The following is a 20,623-nucleotide window of genomic DNA, read 5'->3' on the forward strand; positions in this document are numbered from 1 at the left end:
ACTATAAAATAACAATATTTCACTATTATGAATAATTTTATACAATATCATGAGAATACTTTTGAAGATTGAAATCATATATATATATTTTTTTTTTTATAATTATTTATATATATGTATTATAATTATTTTTTATTTAAAAAAATAATAATAAAATGAAATTTATAATAACTAAGTTTCTTTTTTATATTTTTTTTATTTTTATTTTTTTCAAATATCATTATCTTAGTCTTCTTGTAAATCTATTATTTATGTATTTATTACTCTTTCGTTTTCAATAAATTCATCCCAACTTAAATCACTTTCAGCATCCTCATCAAATCCTTTTGTTTTGTTTTGTTTTGTTAATTTATATATTTTTTTAAAAAGAAAAATAAAAATACCTAATAATTAAATTCTTTAGTATCTACTTTCTTAATATTCTTATCTTTTTTTGTTTACATATTCCAAAAACTAAAAAAAAAAAAAAAAAAAATTAATTTTATTACAAAAAAAAATAAAGAAACAAATAAATTACCTCTTTCTTTAATTTTTCTCTTCTTTCTTTTCTTTCCCATTCCTTTTTATTAGTAATTTTCAAGTCTTCATCTTCATATCTATTTAAATATTTAAAAAAAATAAAATAAAAAAAATAACTAATTTACATTTTCTTAAATTCTTTGAATTTAAACTCAATTTCAGCAATTTTCTTTTCATCTAACAAATCTTTGAAATATGGTCTCCATAAAATAGACTAATAACCTTAAACATCAGTAATAGTATCTTTATATAATTATTCCCCATAAGCAGTCCAAATTTAATAAGTTTTAGTTTTTTTAGAAGCAGTAATAATATACAATCCAGAAGCATCAAAACTAGCATAATCCATATAGGACAAGTTAGAAATATTTTTTGTAAATTCATTAACATATTTTCCTTTTTCTTTTCTTGTAAACCCAGTTTCAAGAATACCACAATGAGCAGAATTAAGATCTTTATTAATTAAAACAAAGAATGTTCCATTAGAAGAAAGCATAATCTCATTAGTGTTTCTATTATTAAATCTACCAACTTCTTTAATTGCAAAACTTTTATTTTCTTCTTCAACTTAATAGATTTATGAATGGAAAATCATAGTATTAGTTTCACCCCCTTTATTTAAAAAGATAATAAATAAATATTTTTATTTTTAAAAAAAATACTTTATTCTTCCTATCTAAAAACAAACCCGATTCTACCAGAATTAGGTTCAACAACATAATTATGTACTTTTTCATTAATTTCGATTTCAGTGATTTCCATCAGTCCTTTGTTTTTTAAATTAGCAACTTAAAGTGTATATGAGCTAACTTTTTTATTTTTAATCTTCTTAATAATAGCGCAAATATATTATCCATTAGCAGATGGATAAAGCTCAATATTAGAGCTTTCAGTATTGAAATTTCTCCATTTAAGTTCTCTTCTTGAAGGAATTTCGAACATAGAAATTCTTGTAGATACCTATTTATCATGTTCTCTTAAATTTCCACTATAAGAACATCCTATGATAATATTTTATTTAGTACTCCAATAAAACTTTTGTATATTTCTTATTTTAATTGAACTCTTATTGCCTTATTAATCTGCTAATAAATCCATTTCTGGAAGCTTATAAATACTCAATACATGATCTTAAACTCTTCCTAAGTATTATCCATCATAATTCCATTTAAAAGTTCCAAAAATATCACTTTATTTTGCTTTAAAGGTTCTTAATTTTGATACCTCTCCAACATGCCATACTATATAGTTTTCATCATCTTAAGTACTTTCACCTGCTTAGTCTGCCATAGTTCCGTTAAAGGATAGAACATAATTCTCACAAGGGGAAAAATCAACATTTTTTACTCCTTAATGCTTAAAAAAAGATAATCGTTTAAAGTCAGATCCTCCATAAAGTTAAAATCCGTCTGATAAATATTCTATTAAATATGTTCCATTTTAGCTCCATTCTATTTACGAATATTATTCTTTTAATTCAATAAATTCTATATTTATTAAGATTATTGTTTTTTTTTTTAAAAAAAAAAAGAATAATACCTTATTATTATAAAACTTATGAAGGTTCTCCTTCTAAATGAGAATAAGAATAAGGATACAATTAATTTCCTATTTTAATACAAAATTATTTCTTACGATATTCTTAACACCAATCATACAGTTCTTTCTTTTCTAAATTTACTGGTGGTGAGAAAACATCAGGGATATCAAAGAATCTATCAAAATCAGATAAAACATATGCTTTTAAAACATTTGAACCAAACTTAAATTCATGAAGTCCAACAGCAGCTTCTTCAGCTTTTTCAACACTATCAAATTCAAAAATAGCATATCTTTTAATTTATTTTTGATATATAAAAAATATAAATATTTTATATTTTTTTTAAAAAAAATAAAAAAAAAGAAACCCTGAAGTTGTTCCGTCAGGTTAGTATGCCCATTCTAAACTTTTTAAATTGTCCTTAACTTGACATGCTAGTAATACTTTTTCAATCATAACTTTATTTAATAAACCTAATTTTTCTTTGGGAGCTTATGGAAGGTTTACTACTAAAACAAAGTTATTGAATAATATTTATTTATCAAATACTGGCTTTTTTATTGTTTCGGAAGTTTCTTCAAATATTTCTTTTGCTTTTTGTTTTAAGTATGGCTCGATTTTAGGATTTTCTTTAAGTTCTTTTGAAAAGTCGATTTCTTTAAATAAATCTAACATTTTTTTTTTTTCGGATTTTTTTTTTTTTATAAAGTAATTATATCTTTATATTTTTATTTAATTATATTTAGTCTTATTTTTTTTTAATTTTATAAACTAAATAAAACATTTTTTAAAAATAAAATAAAAAAAACTGAGTTAATAACAATAATTAAAAAAGCCTTAATTTAAGGTATCAAACTCACCAAAAAATATAGAAGACAAAACTTAAAAAATAAATAATAAATTAAAAAGAGATTAATGGATTCGAGATTTAAATGAAGTTTTTTAAAAAATACACTAATATTTATTAAGCAACCTTTTAATAATAAAAGAAAGTAATGTTCATTTAAAAACAAAAAGTCAAAAAAATTAATATTTAAAGAAGTTAAGAATTTAAATAAAAGAAATTGAAAAAATTTCAATAAGTTTATAAGATCCTTCAGATGATTTTGTATAATAAGAAGAAAATAAACCTGTAGCGAATTATTATAATAAAAAAATTTTAGAAATTTATAACTTATTAACCGTTTTATATAAAATGTAGTTTGATAATAGGAAACTAAGTAAAATTAAAGTCAATACAAAAAATATTACTAGATCTACTTCCCTTATTTAGGAAATTAAAAAAAGTACCAGAAGAGTTTAAAGATTAAAAGCAGGCAATAAATTAGACAATATTATTAATGATGAATAATGTTTTTTTTTTTTCATTTAATTATTATATAAATTTAAAAATAATAATAAAAAAAAGATAATAGTAATAGAAAATCTTAAGAATTAGAAGAAAATTAATATGAAAATGATGTTCAAGAGCTAGATATAGAATATACTTTATAAAAATTTTAAGAAAAAAAAGAAGAGTTAAATAAAATGGCATTAAAGTTTATTGAAAATATAAATTAAAAGGATTTCTAATTTTAAGAAAAATATATAAATTTGAAACAATATTTTAAAAGTATTTTTTTTTATTATTATATTATGATTAAAAAAAATAAAAATAGAAAGACAAAAATTATTAGATATGTATGTTGGTGAAAATAAATTAAAAATATTCATTGAAAAAAATAAAAAAATTTAAAATTTAACAAAAATAACCATTAATCAATAAATGAAAAAGACCAATCAGAAAAAAATTAAATAGATAGTATTTTATTTATGTAAGAAGATTAAAATATTTAAGCCATATAAAGAGTAATCAATATAAATGATAATATTCGTAAAGATGTTCTTTTTGAATAATATTAAAAAAAAATGGATGAATTAGAAAATATAAAAATTTAGCAAAGTTAATAATTTTGGACTGACTTTGTTGATAAAAAAAAACCCTAAAAAATATTAAATTAAAAACTAGTAATACAATAACAATAATAAAATTTATAACTAAACTAACCATAATAATTACAAGTATCCAAATAAAAAAACACTTTAAAAGATATATAATAAAATAAAATAAACTTATAAAATAATATTACCTAAGACCATAATTCTAAAGTTAATTAAATGCATAAAAACAATGATATTAAATTTGTATCTGTTTCTTAAGACTTTAATACAAATATAGTTTCCTCATATAATACTGTTTAGTAACAAAAAATAAAATTTATGTTTATTTAAAAATAAAAAGAAAAGAGAAATAATTTAAAAAAACATAGATTTTATAATCTAATAAAAATAGAAACATTCAAGATGAAAATGAATTTAAAAAAAGCTTTTATTAAAAAAATTACGATTAAATTAAGTTTCCGAAAAATGATTAAGTAAATAACCAAAAATTCATTAAACCTAATTTAAATAAAAATTAATTAACTTTTGAAGAACAAATTTAAATTATTGATAGTTAAAATAAGTATGAAACACCTTTGTATATCAATAAGTTGAATTCTAAAGATCAAAGATATAGAAAAGAAAGAAAAAACTCTAGAATTATACAAAAAACTTAAATTAAACATTTAACACCTTTAAATAATTCACATTATATAAGCAAAAATCTATAAGACGAAGAGATTTCGAGTGTTTTTAGATACTAATAATAAAATCTTTTATTTAAAATTAACGGAACAGAATGGAAACTTTAAAATAAATGAATAAAAAATAAAATATTAATATGTTAAAAATATATGTTTTTTTAATAAATTTTTAAAACAATTTTCTTCTTTTTTTTAAAAAAAAATTAAAAATAATAAAAATTTAAAAATATATATAAAATGATTTATATTAAATTATCTTTTATACATATTTGTTCATTGTTAAAATAAACATTGATTTAGAAATTTTTTAGTTTTATTTCTCTTTAAAAAATAATTAAAGGTTATTTATTTAGATGAGAATATAAAAGAAATTAAGTTTATATAAAGCTAATATTTAATATTTTAAACAAATAATAGATTATTTAACATAAACAAAATAATTATTTAAAAAGCACAAAAGCTAAAATAAAAGAAATAATTAAAAATTAAATGAAAATAAAAATAAACTCGAGAACATATAAGTATTGAATATTGCATCAAAATTTATGGGGGAAATTTACAAGCGTAATTAAATTAAGCAGAAGTTTGATTAAATAAATAATAATTTATAATTAAAAAAGAATTAATAGAGTAAATTAAAATAGTATATTATATATTACAATTATACATATGAGTTATTTAAATTATAGATGAAATTTAACATAATCATAATAATGTTTTTTAAGATTTTAAATAATAAAAAAATAATATAAGACTTTTTTTAAAAAAAAAACAAAATTTCATGAATGAATAAGATCAAATTAAATCTGTTATATAAATACTCTATTTAAGATAATAATAGATAAAGAAAAATTAGAGATATAAAAATAAGTAAATAACATTTATTAAATAAATACTTATAAATAAATTTAATAACAAATAAGCTTTTATGTAAACTCTTCAAAATTAAATATAAATTAAAAAAGCTTTTCTTATTTGAAAAAAATAAATTAATTCTATTATATATTAATATAATTAAAAATAAAAAACTAAAGTTAAGTTCTTATATATAAATAATAATATTTATATACAAACAAAATAAAAATATAATCCTTATCTATTAAAATTAAAGCATTTAGAAATCAATGTCTAGACATATTTAGTAAAATTAAATTATTAAATAAAAATACTGATGATTTAAAAAGTACTAAATATTATTTATTTATTAATTTTTGGTTTGTGAAATAATACATAATACAAATTAAATATAAAATATTTTAAAATGATTTTTACTTTTGTTTTAAAATTTAATATAAAAGTTTTTGTTATATAAATAAGATTTATGAATATGATAAAAAGTTTATTTATTTTAATATTATTTTTTAAATATTTAAATTATTAATTAATACTAGCGATAAACTAAAAAATATCTTTTTAATAAAAAAAAACAGTAAAAGAAAAATAATTAAATTGAAATAAAATAAAAAAAGTAAATTAAAAATAAAATAAAAATAATAAAATGAATATAAATTTAATTTAAAAAAAATATATTATATAAATAACTTTAAATTAAATAATAATAAATAAAAAAATTATTAAAAAAAAAATGTCAATATAATAATAAGAAAACACATACTAATTTAAAATCTTATTAATAGGTGATAGTGGGGTAGGAAAAACATGTTTAATGACCAGATATGCTGATGATCGTTTTAATATAGATATGAAATCAACTATAGGAGTTGAATATAGCAAAAAAATAGTAAAAGTTGATAATTCGACAATCAACTTATAAATATGGGATACTGCAGGATAAGAAAGATTTAGAGCAATGGCTCCCCATTATTATAAAGGAGCTTTAGGTATTTTAATTGTTACTGATGTTACAAAAAGGGAAAGCCTTGAAAACGTAGAAAAAGTATGGTTAAAAGAAATAAATAATAATGCTAGTAAATAGATTAAGAAAATTTTAATTGGAAATAAAAGCGATTTAAATGATTAAAGAGCTTAAAGTTAAAACGAAGCAATCGAAATTGCAAAATAAAATGATATGGCTTACTTAGAAACTTCAGCTTTAGATAGTTCTAATGTAAATGAAGCTTTTTAATTATTAGTTAAAGGTATTATATTAAATTTAATTAAAAATATATATTTTATAAGAAATACTTAGTAATATTGATGATTTTCCAGAAGAATTAAGACCAAGGAATCTTACTATTAGAAGAGAATAATCTTTTATAAAATAAATTAATATTTAAGTTGATAATAACACATAAAAAAAATCTTTGTAAACCCAAAATTAAGTTTAAAATAAAAAATAAGGTTGCTGTTGAATGTTTATTAAAAAACATATTACTTTCTTATTATTTTTATATGGTTATATTTATTTTAATTATAGAATTTTTTTATTATTTATTATTTGTCAATTCTAGATTTCAAATCCTTCTTCTATTCTTTCATATATTTATATATATGCTTCTGAAACGCTAATTCTTTATGGAATAACTTAAGTTATATATAAATCTTAAATTTCAAACCATTAATTATTTGCTTTATTTCTTACATGAATTTTATATATTCCATTTTTAGTTGGACCTTCATGACAAATACTTGCTAATAAATTATATTTAGTACAGGATCCTTCATCGACATCTTTTTATTGAAATAATATATAAACTTTATTTATATTTTTATATATACATCCTTTAAGATCTAAATTGTTTAATGGAAATCTTACTATAGTTGGATTTTTTTCTAAATAATATTTATTAAAAGTAAATCTTTCCATATGTAAAATAAGATATTTTGGTAATTTTTTTATCCTATAAGTTTTTCTAAATTTAGGATTATCATAAGTTGTTACACCATCGAATTTTTTTAACAAGTTAAATATTGGCATTTCTGGAATATTTATTTTCAAACTATCATCTTTATGTAAAGGAGGAGGAGGAATATTTAAAGTTAAATAACTTTTGTTGTTGTTTTATATAAATTAAAAATTATAAAAATAATTAAAAATATAAATAAAATATCTACATAAATGACATTGCTTCTATTTTAGGAACACTTGAATATCCAATTTAATTTTCTTTTTTTATATATACTAGTTTTAATATATTTAGCAAAATAATTACATAATGGTTTATAAGTATGAACTTCAACTTCTCCCTTAAAACAATTTTCAATAAGATCAGAAAAGTGTGTGTCTTTTAATTCAATTTAGATAGAATTAAGTAGCCAACATAATAATTTAATTGGATCACTTTATAAATTAATATTGAATTTCTTATTACTCTTTAGAACTATAGCTTATAATAATTCATGTGGAGAAACCTATCCTTTAAAGTTTTTCGGATTCCAAATTTTTTTTATTAAATTGGAAAATCTTTTCGAAAGTAAAGTCTTGAGATCGAAAACATCTTAATTAACAGTATTATTATACAAAATAATTTAATCTCTTAACAAAGGAACTCTACATAAGGCTTAAATAATAACATTAACATAATCATTCATTTTAATATTATTTAATCCAACAAAACCTGGTATATAATCAATTCCATTAAGTGCTTTTGAACTAGGTTTTAATGTGTCTATTATATTTAAAAAACAAAAGTTAATTAAAATATATTTTATTTATAATATAATACCTAAATTTTTTATTTATTCTTATGAATATGTTGGTGCTAAATTATATTTTATATCATTTAAACTTTAATCTTAAACTTCATAATTATCTGGAAGACAATAAACCTTTGCATTATGTAAATTTATATACATATGATGATTTGTTTCTAAGGCATGTAAATATGCATTTGTATTTTTGCAACGTCCTTGATAATATTTTCCACAAATAAGGCATGCATAAACATTTAAATTTGCAAGTGAAATACTACATAATTTTTCAAAATCAAAATCTAACATATGTCTTTTAATTGTTGATATATATGGACAATCTTTTCTTATTTCAGTTATTTCTTCTTATTGGGATTTTCCTTTTGTTAAATTTGATAGAATTTTTTTGGTAGGTTGTACCTCAAATTCATCTAAGTCTTATTATTCTTAAAGCTTTTCTAGTGCTTATTATTTTTTTTATTGAAGTTCTTTTTCGTAGTTTTTTTTTAATTGCTATTTTTTTTTTTGTAAGATAAGTTTTTTTTTTTTTTTTTAATAAAATATAAAAATATAATTATTTTTTTTTTTTTTAAATAAAAAAAAAAATAGGATCACCATTCTTATTAACATCTTTAAAACACAATTTAATTAATCTTTTTATTTTCTTAGATTTAAATTTTTAATTTTCTTTCCAAATCTGCAATAATAGCAGGACAATTTTCCAAATTTTATACTATTAATTTAAGATTTTCGCATTCTTTAGCTTTCATATCATAATGAAATTTTAAATTTTAAATATCATTAATATTTTCTTTATTATCTTTCGAATCTTTAGAAAATACTTAATTATTAACATTATTATTATTAATATTGTTATTATTATTATTATTAAATCCTTATAATTAAAGACTTCTAAGATTTGTAATAATAATATAAAGTCTTTCGTTTTCTGCATAAAGGAGTAGATTTTTGGCTAATTATTATGTTTCTTTAACTCTAATCTATTCTTTTAAGACTTAAATTTATTCTTATAAATCTTCGACTTCCTTTTCTTTTAATATTCTATTCGAAATTTCATTTTTCCAATCATTTTCGAGAATTTTATATTGTTCATTTTCTAATTTCATATTGGAAATTTCTTAATAATATAAATCTAAATTTTCATTTAGTTTTTAGATTTCGTATTCCTTTTCTCTTATTTTTTCTTATAAATATTTTTTTTCTGCTTTTTCTTTTGTTTAGTTTTCTATTGTTTTTTACATTTTTTATAATTTTTCTTATAATTCATTTATTATTTCATTCTTTTCTTCAATTTCTTTCATATTTTCTGTAAAATTCATGTTTAAATTTTCATAATTTTATATAAACTAATCTTAATTTTCCCTCATTTTTTCTAACTCTTACTCCTTTAATGCTATAAGTTATTTTAACTTTATATTTTCATCAAATAATTGCTAATTTTTATATATTAATTCAATATTTGGGGACTCTTTTTATGAAAAAGACAAGCTTTCTTCATGATTTTCCACACTTTTATTATTTTTAATTATTTTTTAACTTTAAATCTGTTTTTATTGCTTAAATTCTACATAATTTAGTCTTTTCAATTGCTTTTTAGGCACCTAGGATGGTTTTGGATCATCTAATTATTTTAATTTGGCCTCTAAATCTTCTTTTAAATTATGGATTTGATTGCACATATCTTTTTCTCGCTCAATTTTCTCCTCTAATTCATTTTCTAAATTTAATAATTATTATTTTATTTAAGAACTCATATTTATTTATTTAAAAAATAATTTATATATTTTTAAATATAAATAAAAAAAAACTGATTTTAATTTTTTTTTTTTTTTTTTTTTTCATTTTATATTTTCGATATTTTTAATTATTTATATATATTCGAAATCATTTAATATATTTTTTTATATTAAAATTTCAATTATTTATATCAATCCTAAACTTTATAAACAATAAAGAAAATTTTGATTTTAAAAAAAAAGACTTTGGTTAGTTATGTATAATAGAGAATCTAAAATCTAAATAGAGTTTTCTTTTTTTTATGTTTTTTTTAATTCTTCAACTAAAATTTATAATATATTATATTAATTATTTATTTCTTGAATTTATTCAAAACTAATATTTGTTATAATTATATTTATACATTCTAAAATTTTAATGAATTTCTTAATTAATAATATAAAAATAAATGAATATTATAAAAAAAAAATATACATATGAATTATTTATTATAAAAGAAAAAATAGAATGCTTAATTAATAAAGGAATTATTTCTAAGTTTAAATTTATAATTTAGCATAAACATTCATATATATGAATTTTGTTCACATATTAAACATTATGTTTAATAACATTTAATAATTCTTAAAACAATTAAGGATTAGACTAGTACGAAATATAAGGTAATATTTAAAAACATAAGTTATTTATTATTTAATATTCAGAAAAAGGATAATATAAAAATTTAAATATTTTTGAACATATTTCCGATTTTAATTTAGTATTTTAAAATAAGCATAAAAAAGAGAAATAATTAAGTATATTTTTCACATTCTTAGAATCTTCTATTATATAAAAAATATTATAAACAATCTAATTAATTTCTTATTGCTATTTATTTATTTATTTTAAATAATATAATATAAATAAAATACATCTTCTTAATTTTATATAAGATCATTGAATAGAAGAATATTTAGAAACCATGTGTATATAATATATATTTCTTTATTTTTTCTTTCATATTTTCCTAATTTATTATTTAAATATATTCTTATAGTATTATAAACTAAATTATCTAAATAAAATAGTTCTTATGGTTATCCTTAATTTATATATAAATTTCCTATAATAATCAATATATTTTCAATAATGTTTTTTTTTTAAGTATTAATTAATAAATTTTGCAATTCATTTTCCTTTATAAAGTTATATAATTCTTATTTGTTTTATTAATTATTTTCTAAAGATAATAAACTTATTATTTCTAAAATTATTTCTTATATTTCATTGTTATAATTTACTTTAAATTAATTTTTTAGGTTATTATACACAATAAAGTATTCCAGATTTTCATGTAAACACTCTTCATTTTATTTTTATTAAATATATTTATAAATTTAATACAATATTTATATTTTTTCTTCTTTTTATTAACTATTTGTAGCCTATTTTATAATAATATCTATGTCCTATATTAATTTCATATATATAAATATTGATTAATTTTTTTGTACATTTATTTATTATGTTTAATTTTTATAGTATTCGTTTTATTTTCCACGGAATTATATAAGGATTTTGTTTATTTTTTTTTATCTTATTTCTATTCTAAATTAATTCTTTTTATTATTTAATAATTTTTATTAATTTACAAAAATTTCCATTTTTTTTTTTCTAAAATTTATATTTTTAATAAATATTTTATAAATTAGCGCTTGTTTTAATATATTAATTTAATTTTTTTTGTTTAATTAAAAATAAAAATAAATGTAAACTATATTTTTATTTCGAAATCATATTTTTTTAATTATACTAATATGATTTTATATAAATATCCTCCTTCATTTATTTTTTTTAATTATTTCAAAAAGAAAAAAAAAAAAAAAATAATAAAAAGAAAAAAAAATAAAAAAAAATATATTTAGCATTATAAAAAAGTGGAAAATAAAATAAAAAAATGGCAGATTAATAAAAAAAGCGTTAATAAGCAGAAGAAGTAAAGAAGTTATATGACCCAGATTTCTTTTACGAATATGGCGATAATCCCGCATTTAAGAAATTAATTTAATTTTAACAAGAAAATTGTTAAGGAGGTGCTAATACTGACTACAGAACATATGTAATTGATAAATATTAAAAGTAAACAAAAAAAATCAAAAACATTAAAAAAAAAATATAATATAATCGTTATAAAGAATGTTATATGCAAGAAATTGGGATGATTTCCTTTAAAGAGATTTAAAAGCATTTACTTTTCCCAGATCTTTTGCTATTTGGGTAGGAGCCTCATTAGGAATGGCAACTGGTAAACTTAATATTATATAAAATATTGATATTTATTTATTTTATATTAAAATCTAATAAAAATTAAAAGCATCCAGATGGTGTAGATAAATGATTCCTATTGGAAGTCATGGTATTACAAATTTAAATTAAACATAATTTTATCATCTGTAATAAAAATTATATATTTTATAAAAAATAGTTATTAATATTTTTAAATTAAATAAAAAAATAAAATATTTATTTATTATAAAGTTTTGGGCCAGTGGGAGCTTTAGGAGTCTTTGGATTTGCTTTTGGATGTATATTTATCATTTATATAAAAATATAAATATTTTATAAAAATTAATAATAAAAAGGTGGTTATTTATATTATAAAACAACACTTTTTATGGCAAATAAATTCTACCATCATGTAATATTACAAGAAAGAATGTGGTAATTTGAAGCAGAAAGACAAAACCCAGGTATAAACATAAACAAAAAGAATATTTATTTTATAAATATATAGGTTATGGAGAATACTTCTTTAATGATGTACCAGTAGCTGCAGAAGAAAGTTTCCCCGATTTAGCAAGAGGAGAAATGGCAAAAACTAAAAGACCAACCCCTACACAAGATTTTTGAATAAAATAATAATATAATATTATTATTATTTTTATTTAAATAAATAATAATATAAAATAAAATATTTTTTATTTTTTTATTTTTTTCATAAAAAATATATCTTATTTATTTTTAATTATTTTTTATTTTTCATAATTTTGGATATTAAGGCTGTTTATTTAATAAAATAGCATTTAAAGCTTCCTAAATATCAGTAGTTTAAATAGAAGAAACATTAATTCTAGCTAAATAATCCAAATTGTTTAAAATTATATCATGTTTTTATTTATTAAGCATATTTTTTATTGTCCAAATAGCAACAGGGCTTTTTTCAGAAATTAATATAGCTTTTTAAACTAAAGTTTAAACCATAATTTCTTCATTTTCATAAACTTAAGATACTAATCCTTTTTTGATAAAAATTACATAAATAAATAAAAAAAGTAATTATACCTAATTATATAGCTGTTTGTGAATCAAATCGATTTCCTGAAAATATTAATTCCCTTACTAAACTTTGATTTCCGCAATTTATTTAAAGCCTTTAAATTAATCCCATATCAGCTGCGATTCCCAAATCAACTTCTTTAAATTCAAAAAAAGAGTTTTTTGTGCAAATTCTATAATCTGCAGCTAAAATAAGTTCACAAGCTAAGCCTAAACATGCGTTATGCACCCCCATTAAAATTGGAATGTTTATTTTCTCTAAAGATGTCATAGATTCTTATAACTCTTTTATAATATTATATAATTTTATTCCTTTTCGGGCATTATCTAAACCTTCTATTTCTTTTTAAAACACTGAGTCTTTTAGATCTATTCCAGAAGAAAAATGTTTACCGTTACCTGTTATTATTATACAGCGCAAATTAGAATTGTTATTTAACTCCTAAATTATCTAAGGAATTTCTTCAATCATTTTTAAATTCATGGCATTTCTTTTATTTGGACGATTTAATTTTATGTGTGCTATATGAGGATTTACATATTCTAATTATAAAGTTTGAAACATTTTTTATTTTAAAAATAACTTATTTAATTAATAAATTTGTCTATATATTATCTTTTTTTATTTTTTTGTTAATATGTTTAACTTATAAAATATATATATATATATATATTTTTTTTGATTATTTATATTTTATTTTATTTAAAAAAAGAAAAAAAAGTAAATGAGTAAAAATTAAATTAATAGATATAAAACTTCTTTAAATGAAGTAAGTTAATGTTTTTCGATTTAAATATTTTTTGATTTATATTTTATTTTTTAAACTTTTATTTTGTTAAATTATAATTTATTTATTTTTAATAATTAATAAAAAGCCTTTGGAATATGATAATTTGTTAAGTAAAAATTAAAAAAATGAACAATACTTATTATCACAATTAAAAAAAAAAATGAAAAGATAATTCTTCTTAATTAATGACAAAAAATGTAATAGATATTAATCAATAAAAAAGCTTAAAAAGGTAGAAAAAATAAAAATCAATTAAACCAATTTGTATAAAAAAAAAAAAGTTTTCAAAAAAATCCAAATTAAATTTAGAAAAATTAAAAAAATATTGATTAAAGAAACTCTTTTGGTTAATAAATAGATTATAATTAATAAAGTAACCAAAATAAAAGTAGAATAATATTACCTTCACTTGATCCTTACTAATAAAAGTTAACAAATTAAATAAAAAATAAAAAAATAAAAAAATAAGGTAAATAAAGCTGAATTTATAGTAAAATTTTAATCAATAAACGCTTGAACATAATTAAATGAATAAAACTATAGATGTTAAATAAAAACATGATAATACAACTTTTATAATTAGAAAGAACTCATAATTATAATCACCTTTAAAATAATATCTAACACCTTAAATAAAAGCCAGTTTTAATTAAGATTGTAATATTAGTTGTTCACCAAATAAATTAGTTTCTGTTTTCTAATTTGAAGTAGAATAACCATAACCTGTATAAGATAATACTGATTAATAATCCTATAATTATTCGTATCAAGATGCTCGAGTAAACCTTAAAAAAAGTATATATATTAATGTTATTTTATTATTAATTAATAGAAATTTTATAATTTTTTTTTAATTTAAAAAGGGTAACTTGAAAAAAATTTAAATAATATCAAATTCGAAATCAAGACCAGGACAATATAGCCCAAATATTTAAAAAACAAACTAAGATTCGATAATAAATATGGTACAATTAGGAACTGATAAAACTTTTTGTTTTTATGGGGTATGTGATGGGCATGGTATTAAAAAATCTCATAAAAACATAAAAAAACAAAACAAAAAAAGGTGAATATGGAGATTAAGTTTCAAATCACATAAAGAAGAAACTTTCGTAAATTCTTTTAAAGAATATAAAGATAAGTTAATAATAAAAAGCAAATGAATTAAATCTCCAAAATACATTAAATAAAACTTTAAAATAGGTTTCTTAAGAATTACTAGATTCTAAAATGGATACTTATTTAAGTGGATCGACCTCTGTTACCATATTAATACACAATAATACTCTTTATTGTACAAATATAGGCGACTCTAGAGCTATAATAGGTCGTTTAGTAAATAAAGGAGGAGGTAAAAATGAATGGAAATCGATTTAATTAAGCGAAGATCATAAACCAAATTTAGCTAGAGAAAAAAAACGTATTTTAGAACATGGAGGTAGAGTGGAAATCTAAACCGATGAAAAAGGATAAAAATAAGGTGTTTATAGAGTCTGGAATTAAAAAATGGAATATCCAGGTTTAGCTATGTCAAGGTCATTAGGAGATAAAGCAGGAAGAGAAGTAGGAATTATTTCAGAACCTGACATTTATGAACTTCTTATTTAAGAAGAAGATAAATTCATTGTTATTGCGAGTGATGGAGTTTGGGAATTTATGTCTAATTCAGACGTTTAATTTTTCCTTTATATTATACTTATTAATTTATTTATTTAGGTTATTAAAACTGTTATTCCTTTTTATAAAAATAAAGATGCTTAAGGGGCTGTTGATGCTATAATTAATTAAGCTTGTCTTGAATGGAAAAAAGTTTATTTTGTTTTTTTGTTTAAATATATATTAATTTTTTTAAAAAGAATGTTGTAAATGTAATTGATGATATTAGTTGTGTAATTTTATTTATATTTTTTAGTGAAGAAAAAAAATAAAAGTAAATTGAATATTATTGAATATATTAGAATGCTTTTTAATTTAAATAATTAAAAAATTTTAAATAATTTTTTTTTTATGTTTTTAATAAAAATAAAAAATTATTAGAAATTTTATAAATAAGAATAAAAAAAATTAACATTTTTATGTAATTAGTTAGTATGCATATATAATTTTTATATATTGTTTTTATATTTTTATATGTTATTTTTTTTTACGAATTATATTAATAAAAAAAAAAAGTGAGAAAAAATAAATATGGTCTTTTTTTTTTTTTTTAATAAAGAATTTTATAAAAAAAATATAAATAACAACATTTTTTCATCTAAACCATTTATAATATTCTTTTGAATAATTTATTGTTTTTCTAACCATATTTAATTATTTTTTTGGACAATAAAATATCTTTTTAATTATTAAATATTTTTTTTTTTTTAAAATAAAATAAAATAACATATATATATATATTTATTTTTTTCTATAAGTCTTTTTTAAATATATTCTTTTTAGTATTGGATTTTATTATTTTTAGCAAAAAAATCTCTCGGAGTTAAATATATTTTTATTTATAATTCAAATTTATAATCAATAATTTTTTATTTATTTTACAATTAGAATCTGTTTATTAAACTAATACGAAATATTACATTTGTATATTTGAAAAATTAAAATAATTTTATACTTATTTTAATATATATATATATATATAATTATTTAATATAAATTTTAAAATTTTTTTCAATGTTAATTTAATAATAAATAATATTTATAATTAAAGGAAAATTAATTTTGTATTAATAAAAATAAATATTATTAAAAGATTTATAATATTTGCATATTAATATGTTTTATTAATTTTATATCTTAATATAATAATTTTTTATATATATTTATTAATATATTTTCATTAATTATTATATAAAATATATTTTTATATTTTATTTCATTTTATTTTTTTATTTAATAACAAAAAAAAATCTATAATCATATCTACTATCTATATTAAAATAATTATAATGATAATAATATTTTTTATGCACATTTTTTATTTTAATTCTTACTTTTTAAATAATATTATTAATAAATAAATAATATTTTATTTTATAAATTTTTTTTGATATAAAAAAATAAATAAATATATATATAATATTTATTATAAATATCTTTATATATTTTTTCGTTAATATATAATAAAAATTTATTCATATATTAAATAATTTAATCAATTTTAAAAGAAAATTCTTTTAATACTATTTATAATATTTCTAATTTCAATATTTTAATTATATATATTATTATTATTTTAAACAGATTATTTTTCTAAAAAAGACTCATATAAAAATTCATCTAAAATTTCTTAATTATCTAATGAGTTTTAGTAATAATAAAAATCAATATTTAATATAGGTCCAAAGAAAAGTTAATCATTATCATCTTATAACTAAAAAAATCGCCATTAAGTCTTATAAACTTAATTTTTAGTTAAATTTTCATCCAAAAAGTCCACATAAAATAAGATAAAACAAATATTATTTTAATAAAAAGGACAAATAAATATTTTTTTCCCTTCCAAAGCTCCTTATATGCATTAAATAAAACTATTTTCTGGCCAAAAAACATCTTTATGAATAACTACCCTAAATGAAACAAGAAAAAAATATTAAAAAAAACATTAAGAAACAATCTATTGATAAATTTTAAATTAAAAAAATTCTTTTTTTTATAAAGAATTTCTTCTTTATGAATATCCTTATTATTTTATATTTTATTAAATTCTTAAAGTATTTGACTTACATCTTTTTCTTTAAAAAGAAGGTAATTATGGATTTTCTTCATTAATAATAGTTAAAGTTTACTATTATATTTGATCTACCATTTCTTAAAATTAATCATATGAAAACATATACCCAGGGTTTTGAATATTTAAATGCGATTAATTTAATTCATTAGCAAAAAATTCTGTTTAAGAAGCTGCTTTGGAGATTTTATGAAACTCTTCTTCGCTTCCAAGTACAAAAAATGATTATGAATTTTAAAAGATTAAACTGTTTATATTATTGAATGTAATTCCCGTTAAATCAAATGTATTTTTTTATTCTTTTTATGTTTCTATTGCATTTATTTGACCTTAAAAATAATATGGATTTTATTAATTTTCTATTATTATATTTTCTTTTGATGTTTATTATATTGTTTCTATACATGGGATTATCTCATGTAAATTTAAAAGTTAAAAAGGGTTTTAAGTTTATAAATAAAGGTTGAAAAAATCTTCATTTTAATTATTTTAAATTAAATTTTCTTACATAGTGTAATTCATGCTATCTAAATAATATTTTATTTATTGACTTTCAATTCTTAATTTTATACTTTTAAGGTTTTCCATTTAGTAAAATTCAATAAAACATTAGAAATCATATTCGGATTCTATATTTATGATGTCATTTTCTTAATCTTAGTATTTTATAATGGGATTTTTCGGAAGATTCTTACAAAATTAATACTCTATTTGTTATTATAGTTCTGTATATGTTTTTGGGGATTTATTTAGTTTATAACAATTTCCATTAATAATTATTTTTATATTCATTTTTTTATTTAAATTTAAACAAATTTATAATTTTATATATTATTATTATATTATTATTATTAATTATAATAATAATATATTTTTTAAATATCTTATATATATAAATATTTATTATAATTTTCTTAAATTTTTGCTTTGTAAATTTTGAAAAAATCGATTTGTTTTTCTTTTATTAAATAATAAAACAAATTATTTTTTTATAAATTAGAAAAAAAAAAAAAAAAAAAAATTTAAATTGAGAAATAAATTTAAAATATAGTTTATATATTAAAATAATATTATTTTTTTGGATATAAATTAATTAAATTATTTAAAAAATTTTTTTAATTGATTTATTTTAAAAAATAAATAATTAAAAAATCTGTTATAAAATCAAATAATAAAAAAAATAATATATAATATTCAAATTATACCTCCATAAAAAGCCATTAATTTATTGATTGAATTTTACATACTAATTTTCTCATAAGCGTATTTATATATAATACAAGCTATAACCATATTAATATTTTATTCTTTAACATATTTCAATAAATAATCCTTTGGCAAGTGTATTACTATTGCCCCTTTGTATTTTTAAGGTGTAGTTTCACCTTTTCCAATTCTAACCTTCCAATTTTTTATTTTTTAGAAAACTAGTTGTCTTTCATTACTTCTTGAAGATTTTAGAGGCTTTTAATGTCTTTGGAAGAGTATATACTGAGAATATTTAGATTTATGTGCTTCTTGTTTATACTATTAATTTCTATTTCTTAAAATGTATTTTTTCAGACATTTTTCTTATTTTAATTTTTTAATTCTTTTAATTTCATTAATATTTAATAATTTAAAAAAATAAAAAATATTATATTATTTTCAATGCAATATTAAATTAGCAAATATTTATATTTTAGCTAAACTAATAAAAAACATGGATATGGAAAAAATCTAATTAATAATAGAAAAATTAAATCAACAAACAATGAACAGAATAAAAGATTTCGAAGTACTATAATAACTAAAAGAATAAATAATAAATATACAAAAAGATCAACTAAAGGAAAACTATTTACTTAAAGATTTGTTCCATTTATTAAATGATATAAAAAACATTTATTCTTTTATTGAAGGAGAAGAGCATTAAGATATTTAAAACTAAGATTAATTCGAACAATTTTTTACTTTTATTATTTTATTTCTAACTAATTATATAATAAAATAATGTTTTTTAACTTAAAAATTAAAAGATTACTTCCAGCAAGAAACTATAGAATATATTTTAATGTAGAATATATTTTTTTGTAGAAAAACATTACTTGAATGCAATTATAAAGAAGAATATTTTGTTTTTTTGAAGGAAATTTTCGAAACAAATGATATTTTAATTAATTTTACTTATAAAGATAAAGAAATTAGCAGTGCTTCGGGACTAGATAATAATCTTTATTCAGAAAGTTTTTAAAGATACTCTTAAAACAACAATAATAAGAGTTTTGGAGATAAAAGCTCTTAAAATAAAAGCTAAGATAGTAATAAAAATTGTAAAAATAATGAACAAAAATCAAATATAGAAATCGAATCATAAAAAAATATAAATGTAACTAAATTACCAATAATAAAACATATTATGTAAAAATAAAATTGTTAAAAAAATATAATATTTAATAACTAAATAATAAATGATAATAGTAAATATAAATAAAATAATAATAATAATAATATTAATAATATAATAATAATAATAATAATAATAATAATAATAATAATTTATATTAAGAAAATTCGAAAATTAATTAAAATATTTTAAAGAAAAATTCCATTAATAATAAATAAATAGACTTTAAAAATGACAAAATAAATAACTTAATATATTTTAATAATTTGAATTTTTTCGAGTATATAATTAAAGAGCATCATGATTTTAAATTTATATTAAACAAAGCTTAAAAGATTCTAAAAAGGTATTCTAATGTTTATGTTTAAA

At 17.4% G+C, this 20,623-nt stretch overlaps 6 protein-coding genes across 6 annotated transcripts, besides 18 other annotated features; 3 read left to right on the forward strand and 3 right to left on the reverse strand. All coding sequences in view use genetic code 6, as the record gives it.

Annotated features, from left to right (window-relative positions):
* Window positions 1-210: 210 nt before the first annotated feature.
* Window positions 211-2,767, reverse strand: IMG5_155770 (hypothetical protein; the record flags this gene model as incomplete). The annotated part of the gene is made up of 7 exons (XM_004030615.1): window positions 2,427-2,767; window positions 2,059-2,351; window positions 1,182-2,006; window positions 645-1,131; window positions 518-596; window positions 384-453; window positions 211-323 (listed from the first exon to the last, which is right to left on the reverse strand). The coding sequence occupies exons 1-7, from the start codon at window positions 2,732-2,734 to the stop codon at window positions 211-213; spliced, it is 2,175 nt and encodes a 724-aa protein (XP_004030663.1). The 5' UTR covers window positions 2,735-2,767.
* Window positions 2,768-4,880: 2,113 nt separating this feature from the next.
* Window positions 4,881-4,922: a microsatellite.
* Window positions 4,923-6,113: 1,191 nt separating this feature from the next.
* Window positions 6,114-6,192: a microsatellite.
* Window positions 6,136-6,183: a microsatellite.
* Window positions 6,193-6,268: 76 nt separating the features above from the next.
* IMG5_155780 (ras oncogene family protein, putative) lies at window positions 6,269-6,995 on the forward strand (the record flags this gene model as incomplete). The annotated part of the gene is made up of 2 exons (XM_004030616.1): window positions 6,269-6,782; window positions 6,823-6,995. The coding sequence occupies 2 exons, from the start codon at window positions 6,269-6,271 to the stop codon at window positions 6,993-6,995; spliced, it is 687 nt and encodes a 228-aa protein (XP_004030664.1).
* Window positions 6,996-7,084: 89 nt separating this feature from the next.
* On the reverse strand, window positions 7,085-8,892 carry IMG5_155790 (ubiquitin carboxyl-terminal, putative; the record flags this gene model as incomplete). The annotated part of the gene is made up of 4 exons (XM_004030617.1): window positions 7,085-7,631; window positions 7,699-7,750; window positions 7,797-8,252; window positions 8,310-8,892. The coding sequence occupies 4 exons, from the start codon at window positions 8,890-8,892 to the stop codon at window positions 7,085-7,087; spliced, it is 1,638 nt and encodes a 545-aa protein (XP_004030665.1).
* A 227-nt stretch (window positions 8,893-9,119) lies between these two features.
* Window positions 9,120-9,161: a microsatellite.
* Window positions 9,129-9,165: a microsatellite.
* A 1,302-nt stretch (window positions 9,166-10,467) lies between these two features.
* Window positions 10,468-10,537: a microsatellite.
* Window positions 10,538-11,879: 1,342 nt separating this feature from the next.
* Window positions 11,880-11,930: a microsatellite.
* Window positions 11,880-11,932: a microsatellite.
* Window positions 11,886-11,930: a microsatellite.
* Window positions 11,933-11,971: 39 nt separating the features above from the next.
* On the forward strand, window positions 11,972-13,024 carry IMG5_155800 (hypothetical protein; the record flags this gene model as incomplete). Its single annotated transcript, XM_004030618.1, has 6 exons — window positions 11,972-12,153; window positions 12,210-12,319; window positions 12,389-12,467; window positions 12,553-12,599; window positions 12,657-12,764; window positions 12,809-13,024. The coding sequence occupies 6 exons, from the start codon at window positions 11,972-11,974 to the stop codon at window positions 12,922-12,924; spliced, it is 642 nt and encodes a 213-aa protein (XP_004030666.1). The 3' UTR covers window positions 12,925-13,024.
* Window positions 13,025-13,028: 4 nt separating this feature from the next.
* Window positions 13,029-13,063: a microsatellite.
* IMG5_155810 (hypothetical protein) lies at window positions 13,054-13,915 on the reverse strand (the record flags this gene model as incomplete). The annotated part of the gene is made up of 2 exons (XM_004030619.1): window positions 13,054-13,310; window positions 13,357-13,915. The coding sequence occupies 2 exons, from the start codon at window positions 13,913-13,915 to the stop codon at window positions 13,054-13,056; spliced, it is 816 nt and encodes a 271-aa protein (XP_004030667.1).
* Window positions 13,916-14,161: 246 nt separating this feature from the next.
* Window positions 14,162-14,191: a microsatellite.
* Window positions 14,192-14,473: 282 nt separating this feature from the next.
* IMG5_155820 (protein phosphatase 2c, putative) lies at window positions 14,474-16,090 on the forward strand (the record flags this gene model as incomplete). Its single annotated transcript, XM_004030620.1, has 3 exons — window positions 14,474-15,161; window positions 15,208-15,812; window positions 16,073-16,090. Exons 1-3 carry the CDS (start codon window positions 14,669-14,671, stop codon window positions 16,088-16,090), a joined length of 1,116 nt encoding a protein of 371 aa, XP_004030668.1. The 5' UTR covers window positions 14,474-14,668.
* Window positions 14,581-14,609: a microsatellite.
* A 152-nt stretch (window positions 16,091-16,242) lies between the features above and the next one.
* Window positions 16,243-16,282: a microsatellite.
* A 968-nt stretch (window positions 16,283-17,250) lies between these two features.
* Window positions 17,251-17,304: a microsatellite.
* Window positions 17,305-18,692: 1,388 nt separating this feature from the next.
* Window positions 18,693-18,727: a microsatellite.
* Window positions 18,696-18,720: a microsatellite.
* Window positions 18,728-20,301: 1,574 nt separating the features above from the next.
* Window positions 20,302-20,405: a microsatellite.
* Window positions 20,337-20,406: a microsatellite.
* The last annotated feature ends 217 nt before the right edge of the window (window positions 20,407-20,623 follow it).

This window comes from Ichthyophthirius multifiliis (genome assembly GCF_000220395.1).
Source record: "Ichthyophthirius multifiliis unplaced genomic scaffold scaff_1120509251183, whole genome shotgun sequence".
NCBI classification, from domain to species: Eukaryota; Ciliophora; class Oligohymenophorea; order Hymenostomatida; genus Ichthyophthirius; species Ichthyophthirius multifiliis.